Raw genomic sequence first — 13,585 nt, 5'->3', positions numbered from 1 at the left:
AACGTTAGTGTAACGTGTCTCTGTGCATCCTGTGAGATCAGCATCCGACGGGAGCTCATTATCGCTGGGCATGAAGTCGTCTGTCAGGACCCAGCAGATTTGTCATCTCTCAGTACCTCGCACTACCCATCCAGGGATAGGGGGAGGAGAGGGAGAGGGAGAGGGGAGGGGGGTCTTTGTTCAGGGTAGTTGGCTACAGAATCTGGACAAACTCACAGAGCATTTCATGACCGTCGCAGGGTAACTATTCCTGACAGTGCATGTCATAGGGATCCATGACAGATGTGTCATAGTGTGACTACGCGTCTGAATATTGGAACCTTGTGAGGACAAGGTGACATAATTGTGTTTACAGCATATTGCTTGAGATTGTATCGGCAACTGTGTTGTAACTTATAAATTCATGGTAAAAATACTTATTTGAAAAAGGGCAGTAAATTGCTGAAACATTGTCAATAGAAGCGTTCTTTCCTCCTCGTTCTCTCGGGTTAATACGGTAAGAAATGCTTTTAGCCTGATTTAGTTTCAGAGCTTCACTTTCTGTTTTATGGTGCGATGTAAAACACCAGAAATATTGGTGATAATACGATAGTGAACGACCCAGATGTCATATTCTGCCGTGTAGCCCGAAGTTCCTGCAAAGTCCTGTGTCTGTTTAACTACAAGTAGTCTTTCCTAAGTCCCACTTTATTGCATGTCACTGATGTAGATTTGATGTGTGGGTAGATGTACAATTATGAAGCGTAAGCTATAGCACAGGTATAGGAGAGACGTGTGTGAGAGGCTCAGTCCCTGATCAAACACGGTTTCCTCTGAGATTCGGAGATTCTGACTGGGCTAGTTTCTGCTGATCTGTACTTTTCTGTTTAAAAAAAAAAAAAAAAAAAATCGAAAGGGAGAGGGAGAGGGGGGAGAGGCACGGAGGAGAGGGGGGAGAGGCACGGAGGAGAGGGAGAGAGGCACGGCGGAGAGGGGGGGAGAGGCACGGAGGAGAGGCACGGCAGAGAGGGGGGGAGAGGCACGGAGGAGGGGGGGGAGAGGCACGGAGGAGAGGGAAGCGAGGATGGACAGGGATGCGTTTGTCTTTTCTGACATCCAACTTGATTACAGAGGAAGAGCAGCAAGCAGGAGGGAGAGGAAGAGTGACAGAGGAAGAGAGGAGAGCAGGAACAAGAGACACATCTATTCATCTGTCACTAACCTTACGCATCAGTCCCTCTGTTGCCCTCTCTCTCTCTCTCTCTCTCTCTCTCTCTCTCTCTCTCTCTCTGTGTCTGTCTCTCATTTCTCTTTCTTTAGCTATCTGGTGGTATGTCTGTATCACTCTTTTTTTCCCATTTCTAATTCTTCCTTCTCTTTTTTGTCTTTGTCTATCCGTCTCTCCTTCTCCCTACAGTATATCATATATTTATTTTCCCCCTATTTTCTCCTCTCCTAATTCCCTCCACCCCTCATCGTTCCCCTTTAGAGGAAGTCTGCCTGCGTTTTATTAAATGTGGGAATCATCAGTCTATAGGGAGACTGAGACCTGCCAGGTGTGTGTGTGTGTGTGTGTGTGTGTGTGTGTGTGTGTGTGTGTGTGTGTGTGTGTGTGTGTGTGTGTGTGTGTGTGTGTGTGTGTGTGTGTGTGTGTGTGTGTGTGTGTGTGTGTGTGTGCATGCGTGCATGTGAGTGGGCGAGAGTGTTTGTGCATGCGAGTGTGTGAAAGCGTGTTTGTGCATGCTAGTGTGTGAGATTGTGTGTGCATGTGAGTATGTGATCGACACGGGGCAGTGGGAACAATGTTTCAGCATTTCACCAAACAAGCAGAATTAATGACACAGTGGAGGAGTAGATATGAGAGAGAGAGAGGTGGGAGCTCTGGGATTTATGGGGGGGGGGGGGTAGTGGTTGGTTTAGACAGCAGCTGCGCTTCATTGATGGGGCTCGCTGTGGGAATGGATGAAACCAGCTTGATTTGACAAAGAAATGTAGATTTTCGAGAGGAAATGTACAGGCAGCTTCACATCTGTATAATATTGTTGTGTGCTGCTGCTAGTTTAATAAAGATGAGTTTTTTATTGACAGAATATATGCTCTCCTTTGAGAAAACCCTATAAGAACACACGTCTGGCTTTAAACCTAACATTGAAGCTGGTGGGGGTTCTTGGGTTGTGTGCTGCTGCTGCTGATGAGTGTGAAGCTGTAAATGAGCACAGCTGTGAGGCTGACTGCTACTGGTCCAGAGCACCAGGCCTTTCAGACTTCACACAAGACAAGTGTCTCTGTACCCATCACTGTTTTGTTGATGAGGCTTGGTGTGTGTGTGTGTGTGTGGGGGGGGGTCTCCCTGCACTCTGTCACAGATGGGCTCTGCGACGCCACGTACGTCTGCTCCAGTTTCACCAGAATGGTTGGACACTCTGAGACTACTGCTGTACAGGGGTGTGTCTGTGTATAACAAAATGTGTATATCAGCTCAGAGGGGGTTGTGCAGGTGTGTGTCAGTGTGTGTGTGTGTGTGTGTGTCAGCCCCGGGGCTAGACATTCACTGGTGTAGCTCAGTGACTGTACTGTGTTTAGTGGATGAGAGCTCTGTGGTAGTCCGTCACCTAATCCTCCACCCACCCAGTGCTGGACCCCCTACTGCGCTCACCGCTCGCCTGCAATTAAGCCATTACAGAGACACACACAACAGGCACTGAGAGGGGGAAAGATGGGAGGAGAGACTGACTACAAAACAGCATTGCTTGATTTCCCGTGTGTCAACATTTACTGATAAAGTTTCCCTGTTTCGGTGTCTTGTGTGTGTGTTCATATTTCTTTCTAAATGTTTTGCGTGTGTGTGTCAGCGTGTCAGCCCGCTTCCTCCTGACCCTGCTGGGTGTTACATAAGTCATGCTGAGGGCCAATATGTCCCCAATCTGCCTCCACAGAGAGAGGGGAAGTGGGGATGGGGGCAGGTAGAGGTAAAGAGGTGGAGAGGTGAGATTAGACAGGAAGAGAGGGAGGGAGAGAGTGGGTGCTCACTAGAAGACAGAAATATAGAAGGAGGAATAGATGGATTGAGTTATGGTACACGGATAGATACAATGAAGATGGAGAATGACAGATTAAGTAAGGACATGGGGAAATGAAGAAAGATGGTGACGGGAAGAACAGGAGGGTACGGTGGTGTTGAAGTAAGGACTGTTCTGTAGCTCACACAGGGAAAGGGTGGATACCTAGTCAGTTGTACAACCGAATGCATTCAACCGAAATGTGTCTTCCGCATTTAACCCAACCCCTCTGAATCAGAGAGGTGCGGGAGTCTGCCTTAATCGACATCATCGGTGCCCGGGGAGCAGTTGTTGGGGGTTAACTGCCTTGCTCAAGGCCAGAACGGCTGATTCGAACCAGCGACCTTTCGGTTACTGCAGGCTGGGCCCTGTCACATTTCTTATCCTCCTGACTGTCAGAGTCAGATATACAGTACTCTGCCTTTCAGCCTTCTCTCTCTCTCCTTCCCCATCTCTTATTTTCCCTCTATCCCACTCCCTTTCTTTCCCTCTCTCTCTGCATCAGTGTCGGTGTCCGTCCCTTTCCCCATCCCTCTCCTTCCCCTTTTCTCTCCCTCCGTCTCAGTAGTCCTGCTGTGAGGATCAATCTTGCCGGGTGGACTGGCTTGTGTGTGTGTGTGTGTGGTAGTCGTGATTAAACATCAAAGTCTGTACATTAACCATTGTGTGTGGGAGGGAGAATAGTGTGTGCTGAGAAAGGTTTAGTGTTGGGATTAATAATGGAAAAGAGAAAGAAACATATTTCTCTGTAACATGAAATAGCGTCTTCTTGGAGTCAAACTCTCGCCTGCTTCTCCCATGTACCAGCGCGGGCTATGTGTCTGTAAATTAACTTAGAACTGTCCTATTGAAAGATTTGAATCATATTGTGTGTGATAGAGAGAATGGGACAGAAGCAGTGTTGATGCTACTTCTTCAACTGACTCATTTTAAAATGGCTCCTCATTGGCTCATGGAGTAGACTTAAACAAAGAGGACAATGGGAGATATCAGACAGTCAGTGGACATAGAGTACCTAGCAGTATTTACTAGTATCTAATACTGACAGAGAGAAGTTCCCTCAGAGTAGAATGTATTGTTTGTGTGTAATTACCCAGTAATAGGAAGCAGTGTTAACAGTCAGTAGCCTGTGTTTGAACTAGCCCACCTAGCCTCCGGGCTAGTGAATGAGTAAATGAGAACAGGAAGGCTGCTAAAAGCATCTCTAAGCAGCTCTGTTGACCTCTATCTGAGCAGTGGCGTCCCAACGGACCTCTCCCACCCCGGAACACTTTTAATTGAAACAGGCTCTTAACGAGGTTAGGATGGGGGGGGTACGGAGACACACGTCAAGTGGTGCGGGGAGGCAGGGGGTTTAATAAGAAAAACTCAGCTCTTAGGAGTGACAAGTGACAGCAACCCCCTTTAGTATTACCCAGATGTGAGCATACACACATGCACACACATACAGTACACGCAGATACACACAGTCTAATAAGAGCACACAAGCAGAGAGTGTGTGTGTGTGTGCGTGTGTTTTCCTCCCCTTCCTTCCAGGCTGTTATTAGGGTCGTTAAGTCGACAGTAGCTCTTAATTAACTCAAGCTGAGGTGATGATGGTGGGGTGTGACTGCATGCACTCTGATTCTCTGAGAAATAACAAACTTGAAATGAACACACACACACTCCTATAGCATACACACATTCATTAGCTGTCTCTCTGGTTGCGCCTCCCTCATCTATTCCATCTTCCTATTCTGCTTCTCTTCATACTGTCTATCAAAAGATATATAGAGAGAACCCAGACTTGTTCTATACTGTATAGATAACACTCTCTTCTGTGTTTTCTCTCTGTTTTTCTTCACCTCCCTTTCTCTATCTCTTTTCCCATCTCACAACATCACTAAAGCAAGCTCCCTCATTCTCTCTTTCGTCTTTTGTCTCTCTTTCTCTATTTCTCACCAAGCCTGTTCCTCTCTAGACCTCAGGATAAGTCTGGAATTGATTTAGATTTAAAATTCCTCTTCTGGCGTGCTGTTTTTCTTCCTAACGACTGTGAAGTTAACCAAAGTGTGTGTGTGTGGTTAACGCCTCGCGCCCCTCAGCACTGCCTGATTCGTTAATCATTCATGGGCTTTCTCCAATGATATCATTAAGCTTCTGAATGGAGAAACACACACACACACACATACACACACTGAAATAGTTACACGCACACATTACTGAGAGCTAGACTGATCTCTTATTTGTTTTCAAACCTTCTATAATATTACCCTGTTAAGTAAAGTGGTGTTTTGGGTTAACCTGACTCAACCTCTCTCTCTCTCTCTCTCTCTCTCTCTCTCTCTGCCAGTCTCTCTCTCTCTCTCTCTCTCTCTCTCTGTCAGTCTCTCTCGCTCTCTCTCTCGCTCTCTCTCTCTCTCTGTCAGTCTCTCTCGCTCTCTCTCTCTCTCTCGCTTTAGAAAAGGGGGAAAAGAATCACATCAAATGAAAGTGATTTTTACGCCGTTGTTTTTTCCCAGCGTGCTTTGCTTTGCCCCTAGACGACGCCTAGGGATCCAGCGCTCTAACTCAAACATCTGTTTCCTTCTTTTTCATATCCGTAACAAATAACAAACCTATCTTTAATATGCTGAGCACGTCCCCAATTCTCCTCCCTAACTGCACCAAAAAACGCTAGTTTATTTCTAATCCCTTTCCTGGTCAAATCCTATTCATATCGTGGAGATGTTATCCATAGCATTATGTTCTTTTAGTTTTCGTGTTTAGACTGCAATCAGAAGAATCAGGGTTTTTCCTGGAGTGAAGTTGCACTCTCACAGTTAAATCAGTGTATCTTCCTTTTGCTACTGGGATAAGGATGTGACATGTAACACGGTTGAGATGTGACATTTTATATGGTCCATGTGCTTATAAAATAATACAGTCAGGTGCACCTTCAGAGTCAGATGAACTCGTGGATACCATTTTTATGTCTCTGCATCCAGTATGAAGGAAGTTGGTGGTAGTATCATGATCCAATGCTAACTAGCGTTAGCGCAACGCCTGGAAGTCTATAGGTATCTGCTAGCCGGCTAGATACTTTATAGCATGTGATTTTGACCCTAGTGGTAGAAAATCCCAGACTTTTAACTTGAGATGAGCTGGAAGTGGGAACAGAAAGAAGAAATGCAAGTATTTACATAATGTACAAACTCACTATTTTCTCTCTCATTCCCTTCATCTCTATCTCATTCCATCTCCATGTCTCTCTCAATAGCCCCTTAATTCTTTCTCATCTCCCCTTTTCCTTTTCTACCCCCCTTCTCTATCTCTCTGTCTCTCTCTCTTTCTCTTTTTATCGAACCCTCTTAGGGAAATTACAGTCCAATTGCGATTACCAGAGAAAAGTGTTTTTCCTCTTCATCTCTCCATTCAGATATGAAGAGGGGATGGATGGGTTGTGTCTCAAATGCCACTCTATTCTCAATATAGCTCTGGTCAAAAGTAGTGCACTAGGGAATATGGTGCCATTTGGAACGCAGATGAGACTGGCAGCTCATCTCATTTTAATTGAGACATCCATGTTAAGACGGACATGAATATTTAACCGGCCCAATTAATATGCTCAGGCCAATTTAAACCTTTTAAAATTCACTGTGTAAATGATTGAAATTGCGTTCACTGGGAACTTCAGATGTTTCATAAAGTGTTTAGGCTCTGATGTCCCGAAGTGATGGAATTTTAATGGAGTAGATTCAAGCTGAAATGGGACACCGTTTCCCATGATGCATCTCTCACTCTGTCTCCTTAACCTCTCAGGCAGTGACCCCAGGGTTGGGACCATCACCAAATGTATCCTGCTGTATTATACCACTAGGTCTCTTTAATCAAGTGTGTGTGTACATGTGTGTGTGTGTGCCCCCCCACACACACACTCTCGCTTGCATACGGACACAAACGGCAGGAAATGAGAAAACAGCCTCCATCTGACGTTCCACTGAAGCGCCAAGCGACGGACGGCGTGGCGCCGATAAAAGTTGGCTTTTCCAGTGACTGCTCTCTGCAAATTAACAAAAGCCGGTGGTAAGAGAGCTAACGGCGGCGTCATCGTGGTTACACACGCGTGGCTCGCCTTACGGTACAGAGGAAGATGGATCTGAGGACTCATTGTTAGTGACATGTTAATTTCTCCACCGTCACTCACCCACCAGAGGCGTCCTCTATCAAAGTGAAGGGACACGGACCCAGCCGCCAAGTCCCTCTTTTCCTCTCTCCTCTTTTCCTCTCTTCTCTTTTCCCCTCCCGTCCTGGAAGGCTCCAATGCCGAGTGTTGAATCAAGTGGACGTTAATGTTTAATGTTGGGGTTTTATATCCTAGCGCTTTCTGCCTGCTCATCTACGGTTCTGTCTAATTTACACTATTGCACTTTGTACGTGGCAGCAGTGGTGTTTGATTAAAGTTTGGAGGGAGTTGATTTGATTTGTCAGAGCAGATGATTGAGGTTCAGAGATTAAGTGCCATTTTGGCTATCACACTTAATCGGTCCCCCCGCAGGGTTCTCCCCCCGCAGGGCTCTCCCTTATTAGAGATGATGATCTGATGGGGGATTTTGTTGACAGTGATATGATATACTGTATTAATCTCTCTCTCGTTCTCTCTCTTTCTCTCTCTTTCTCTGAGCCAGGCAGCCATGGTACTATGGCTGGGGTTTCAACCTGCCAAGAGGTCAGGCTCTGCTGGACAAGTGGAACCAGATCCCCGACTCCACCGACATACTGGTCACACACTGCCCCCCACTGGGTGAGGGAGACATTACACCTGGGGGACACAATCATGAGACATCATCGCACACACGTTACAAACACACGCACATTCACACACGCACATGTGCGCACACTCAGTGCTTTGATAGACTGTCAAATCAGTAATACTTTATGAATAATCTGTCATTTATTCCTGTTATCATCCTCGAGTAAATATCTACCCACACTTACATACCCATTTGCATAACACACGCACACTTTCACAGCTCATCTCCTGCTGCAGCTGGGAGATGCTCAGACGAGTGTGTGTGATTGATTTCTGTGGCTGCTGCATGGCGTCTCGCCTCTAAACACAGGGAGTTATTTTCCGTTCAGTTTAGCCAAGTGTCTCCAGCTCCCCTCTCCTCATAAGCCACCGGCATATGGAGCAGCTACAGCGGGCCACTAATGCCTATTAGAGGGAGAGACAAAGAGAGGGATAGAGAGGAGGGGGAGAGAGAGGGAGAAAGAGGTGGGGAAGAAGGAGAGACAGGTGGAGAGACATGAGGCTGGGGAGGAGAAGGAGAGAGAGGGAGGTGGGGAAGAGAAAGATAGAGAGACAGAGGGAAAGAATGGACAGAGAACTACAGAGAGACCGTTGGTCTAGAGAAAGTGGAAGAGAAGGATACAACAGAAAGCGAGGGGCTAGACGTAAAGTGACCGAGTAAAAAGAGTGAGAGGCGCGGTTCGTTCGCACTGCGGCAAAACCCGTCGTCTTTTATGGGGCGCGATAAAGCGATGGAACGGAGATGGAGGAAACGAGGAATATGGCCTTTTTTTATCTAACGATGAGGAGGAAGATACATAGGAGGAACAAATCTGTATGAAAGCTGTTTACTCACCAGCTGCCTTAAAACAAGCAGAGAATTAGTCGAGTGTCCAGAAATGGAGACAGAGCCATTACTCTTCACATCACAAAAGTCTCCACGGACTTGTAAAGTAGCCCAAAGTGATTTGAGTTTTTTTTGTTGCTGAATTACATTTACTTATTTCGAGCTTTTCACTAGATTTTAAGCACTTTGTGTCACCCCACCCACCACCAATGTGTGCATGGCACGAGAAAGACTAGTCCTGATAGTGTTTCTATAGACTCAGCGGTATGCTTCCTATAGAAGTGACACTAAATCAGTCTCTCTCTCTTTCTCTCTCTCCCTCTCTCTCTCTCTCTCACCCGTGTCACACTGTGTGTAGGGTTCCTTGACTGGGTTCCTAAGAAGATGCAGCGGGTGGGCTGTATGGAGCTGCTCAACACTGTCCAGAGGAGAGTACAGCCCAAGCTGCACGTGTTCGGACACATCCACGAAGGTACACACACACACACACACACACACACACACACACATACACACTTTCATTCTGTATGAATGAGGTTTCTCATACTGCTACACAAGCCTACATATTTAAATCAGATTATCGATCTTGTAGCACAAGGTCTTTGGAGTGCGTCATTATGACTCGTTTATGGATTCTTGCCACGAGGCTGTATTTGATTCTATTAAAGGCATACATTATGCCTGGAAGTGGTACTGCAGCGTCTCATCCAGGCCAGGGGGGACTGGGAGGCCTTCTCTCCAGGCTGAGTGATTATTTTTTGGGGGTTAGCAGGTCAGCGTGGGTCCCCCGGAGCACCATGGCCCCTTCGGAGAGGACCAGATTAGTAACTAGATCAGATTCACACAGGGAGGAACAGGCCGTATTTAGCCCTGCGTGTGGATCTGTGCGACTGAGATAGATTGGGAGCAAGGAAGAAGGGAGAGAAAAGGAATTGTAGCTTTTGTCATTTGCCACACGTTCTTTATATCAGACCGGTTCATTTGAGTGATTGAAAAAGGCCAAAAAATATCTCACCTGTAAATCATTTCCTACATGTCAGATGAGATGCAGTTGTCAGTGTTAGATGTGGATAGTTCTGTCAATAAAGGGAAATGTAGAGAGTGTAAAGAAGTCAATGAACAAATGAGTGTTACTGTCACAGTCTGTCTTTCTCTCCCTCTCTAACAGTCGTCTCCCTTCCTCTCTCCTCTACCTCCTCCAGGTTATGGTATGATGACAGACGGCACCACCACGTTCGTCAACGCCTCGGCCTGCACCGTCAACTTCCAGCCCATGAACCCGCCCATCGTCTTCGACCTGCCCAATCCCACCAGGACCACATGACTAGAGAAGCCCCGCTCTGCTGAGCCCCCCTCCAATCAGGAGACAAGTGGTGGGAAGGCAGATAGGTGAGGGTGGTGGGCAGGTGTGGTGGAGTACTGTATATAGTCAAGGCTCTAACGGATGCTGTGTGTGTGCGTGTGGGTGTGTGTGGGGCACAACACACACAAGCCCAAGTCTCTTACAGACGATGTGTGTATCTAAAGAGACAGGCGCTGTTGCCAATCCTCACTTGGCAAATCCATCGATGTTCTTTAATATACTGTCATTCCTTTATTTCAACAAAAGCTCTTACAAACTCGAAAGTAAGGCAAAAGACAGACCCCAGATGCCTAATTTCTCATATGGACATGTCAGCATTAGTCTGTGAATCTTCTGTTGCACTTCTACTGCACTGACAAACTGACCTGGCTGTCAGATAGAGAAGAGGACAGGGGGAACAGTGTCTCCTGTGTCACTGTTTGAACTCACAGTCTTTCTCTCAGAAGAAGACACTGGATAACTCTCATTCTCTCTTGTTCCTCATAGAGGACTCTGTTAAGCCACCAGTGGAAGTTGCTCAGTGGCGACATTTTGACATTGTGACAGTGTGGTCCACCCTTCATTTGAGACCTTCCCTGAGGAGTGATTGAACACTTACCAGTAGGGTTTCAGAACATGAACCCAATGTCCATGTTCGACTTTGTGGAGCTGTTTGCCAGCACAGAAAGGATACCCCTGCCAGTACTCTGATATCACATTTCCTGCACTGCAGATTAAAACACTGCTTTCCCCTCATCCCTTTTTCTCTTGATCCCTCTTTTCCTCTACCCCTCTAGTTTCACTCTCTTTCTTTCTCTCTCTCTTTCTCTCTCTCTCTCTCTCTCTCTCTCTCTCAGGCCTTGGGCATGGTGGTTTGTGCGTGTGTATGTGTCTGTGTGTGAGAGAGATCAAAGTGTGTGTGTGAGGGCAGTGGGAGGTCTCTGCCATGGGCTGTGTGTGAGTATAAGTGTCAAACGTGTTGACACCACTCCCCTGGGTCTCATTACAACTCTCAGTAAGCCTCTTAACCAGGGGAGAGGGATCTCTTCTCTTCCTCTTTTCCCTTGTTTTTCCCCCTCTCTCCTTCTCCCCCCTCCCTCCCTCGTTGCATGTGTAATCAGCTCACCATCTCATCCCTGGCTCATGTGCCGTGATCCTGACAAGTTTATTCCGAGGTCACCGGCTGGGAAGTCTGCACGATTTTGATTCCTGGTACGGATGACTGGAAATACGTAATAGCCAACGGAGCGGATTGGCAAATGTGTTTGCTCCCGACCCTGTACAGAAGCAGCGGTGTCTGGAATGTTCTCGCTGCTCCATGGTGCCCTTTCTGGGAGAGATGTATCATGGGAATGAACTTTGAACTCTTAGTGGACCAATGGATGACGATGAGGTGTAGGCCTAATGTACCGTAACTGGTCAAGAAGTCAGGAACTGTACATCTACATCACCTGTCATTGTAAAAACATGTTAGCAATCAAGGATTACTTCAAATGTTGTTAAATATGTGTGTGTGTTGTTTAAAAAAAGAGCCAGTGCAGAAACAATGTTTACATTTTATTCTAAGTTCAGTTCTTTCTTGAATAGGCTAATAAATGCTTGTTAATGTATAATAATAGCTGCACTATGTTACACTCAAAAAAATGCTGGGTTGTTTGGTTGACTCAACTCACGAGTTGTTTTCTTTAAAAACTTCAGGGTTATTGATGCTGGGTTATTGAGTTATGTCCCAGCGGGTCAGATCAGAAGACAGGAGGCGTAGTTTAGTAGGGGCGTGGTTTTCACATAGTTATTTTTAACCACCCATGAAAGTAAATGTCATTCCTATTCATCTGTTCGGTTGCATAGTTATCACATATTATGGTCGAACATTTAACATTTTGTAGCTTCAATGACGCTTACAGAAGTGTATATGTAAATCCCATTGTTGGGATACAATAAGGTGGTATACCTTATTAGGCAATAAGATGGTATACCTTATAATAAGTAATAAGAATGTTAATATTACAGACGAATGTGTGAAAAGCGTGTTATTGACATTTTAATTTGCAGTATGTACATTTAAGATGATGAACAGGAGTGACATTTAGTCTCACGGGTGGCCAATAAGATCTTGCTTAAAGCCACTCCCCTAATAAACCACGCCTCCTGAAAATAACCTAAGGATTACGTTAAATAAGACCCAGCTTCTAGGTCAACCCAGCATGAGAGTAAAAAATACCCAACTGATGGTTACATTAACCCATGTTTGGGTAATCCCAACTACCCAACATGTTGGGTCATTCATGCAACCCAACAGGCTGGGTCAAAATAACCCAGCATGCGTTCTGTCCACTATTTAACCAACACTAAATTGGGTTGTTTTTAGCCTATCATGTTTTAGAGTGCACGGGGTTACCCACACCTTGTGTAGCTATTATTAACGCGTTCATGTTGTCAAGCAGTTGTCTGCGTAAAAAAGGGTAAAAAATTTCTTTCGAAAGCACTTGTGAATGAGCGTCCTTCCTCTGCTCGTCTGGAAGCCTTTGGTTGGCTAGCTGAGCTCAAAGTGTGGTTAGCATAACATGACAACATCCCTGTTTGTTCTGTCTCTGCTCTCATTAGACATTATATATCAACATCCCCTCTGGCTACATTTTATTCCCAGGGTCACTGGGCTTTTACTGCTGTTCTGCACACTGTGCTAGCTGGGCTATGTCTTAATGGGGCAGATTAGTGGGCTGTTGTAGGAATAAGTTAGAGTGTTTACAGATAAGTGTGTGTGAATACTGTATGTGGGTGTATACCTGTGTGCGATTGTGTGCATGTGGATAGAGCCAGGGGGTAAGCATCCTGGGAACATGCTTAACCGGGACGGGGGGACGGGGACGGGGGGGGGGGGGATCAATGTCTGTATCATCGTACTTTCTTTTAAAGATTTCTGAGGGGGAAATGTCTGTTTGTTTTTCGCCATTTCTTACTATTCTCTTTCAACCATAACTTTGAAATGTCTCACTTTTTATGCACTGTGCCTCAATAGCTGTATTCTGTATTTCCTGTTTTCTTTGAAAACTCAACATGTTTGCCGTTGTATTTCTCATTCGTTCCTTGGGGCATGCTGTTCTGAATCTAATAACTTTTGATGACAATCTGCTTGTATTGTATATCATTGTTACCATTGTTTGGGATATACTAACTATTGTTTTTTAAAATTGCTTTAATGATGTACAATATTTTTTCATGTGAAAAGAGAAAAAAGTCCAACCATTTTAGAATGGTATTGTATAATGTGTTGCCCCTGGAGACAACTCTGTAAATGTAAAATACCTTTCTTAAAACTACCTGCTTCTGGTTTTCTGAGAGATTATCTACACAAATTTAATTAAACCTTATCTGTGACCAATGGATCATCTGTCCTTTTCTTCCCCAAACTCTTTCTTTATGTAAGTTTTCCTTTTTCCTGGTGATTATTATATATTTTTTTCAACTTGGCTCTTTTGCACCAATCAAACGTATCTTTGTCTCATATCAATTATGTGAGCCGGGACCAGAGGTAATTTCCAGTGTCTCAACCTGGGTTCTTCATGTCTCATTTGATAGCTTGGTTCTTACACACCTCTGCACATTCT

The 13,585-nt window shown here is 45.4% G+C and overlaps 1 protein-coding gene across 1 annotated transcript in view; it reads left to right on the top strand.

Moving 5' to 3' along the window:
- LOC109896303 (metallophosphoesterase domain-containing protein 1) overlaps nucleotides 1–13,361 on the top strand; it is a 38,656-nt gene extending 25,295 nt beyond the window's left edge. Inside the window, exons 5-7 of the mRNA XM_031831851.1 lie at nucleotides 7,685–7,800; nucleotides 8,994–9,107; nucleotides 9,838–13,361. Of these exons, the coding sequence (XP_031687711.1) occupies nucleotides 7,685–7,800; nucleotides 8,994–9,107; nucleotides 9,838–9,959 (352 nt within the window). The 3' untranslated portion in view covers nucleotides 9,960–13,361. The remainder of the gene's footprint in view (nucleotides 1–7,684; nucleotides 7,801–8,993; nucleotides 9,108–9,837) is intronic.
- Nucleotides 13,362–13,585: the final 224 nt, after the last annotated feature.

Source organism: Oncorhynchus kisutch, linkage group LG9 (assembly GCF_002021735.2).
Source record: "Oncorhynchus kisutch isolate 150728-3 linkage group LG9, Okis_V2, whole genome shotgun sequence".
NCBI classification, from domain to species: Eukaryota; Metazoa; Chordata; class Actinopteri; order Salmoniformes; family Salmonidae; genus Oncorhynchus; species Oncorhynchus kisutch.
This window is presented reverse-complemented; position numbering and strand designations above follow the sequence as displayed.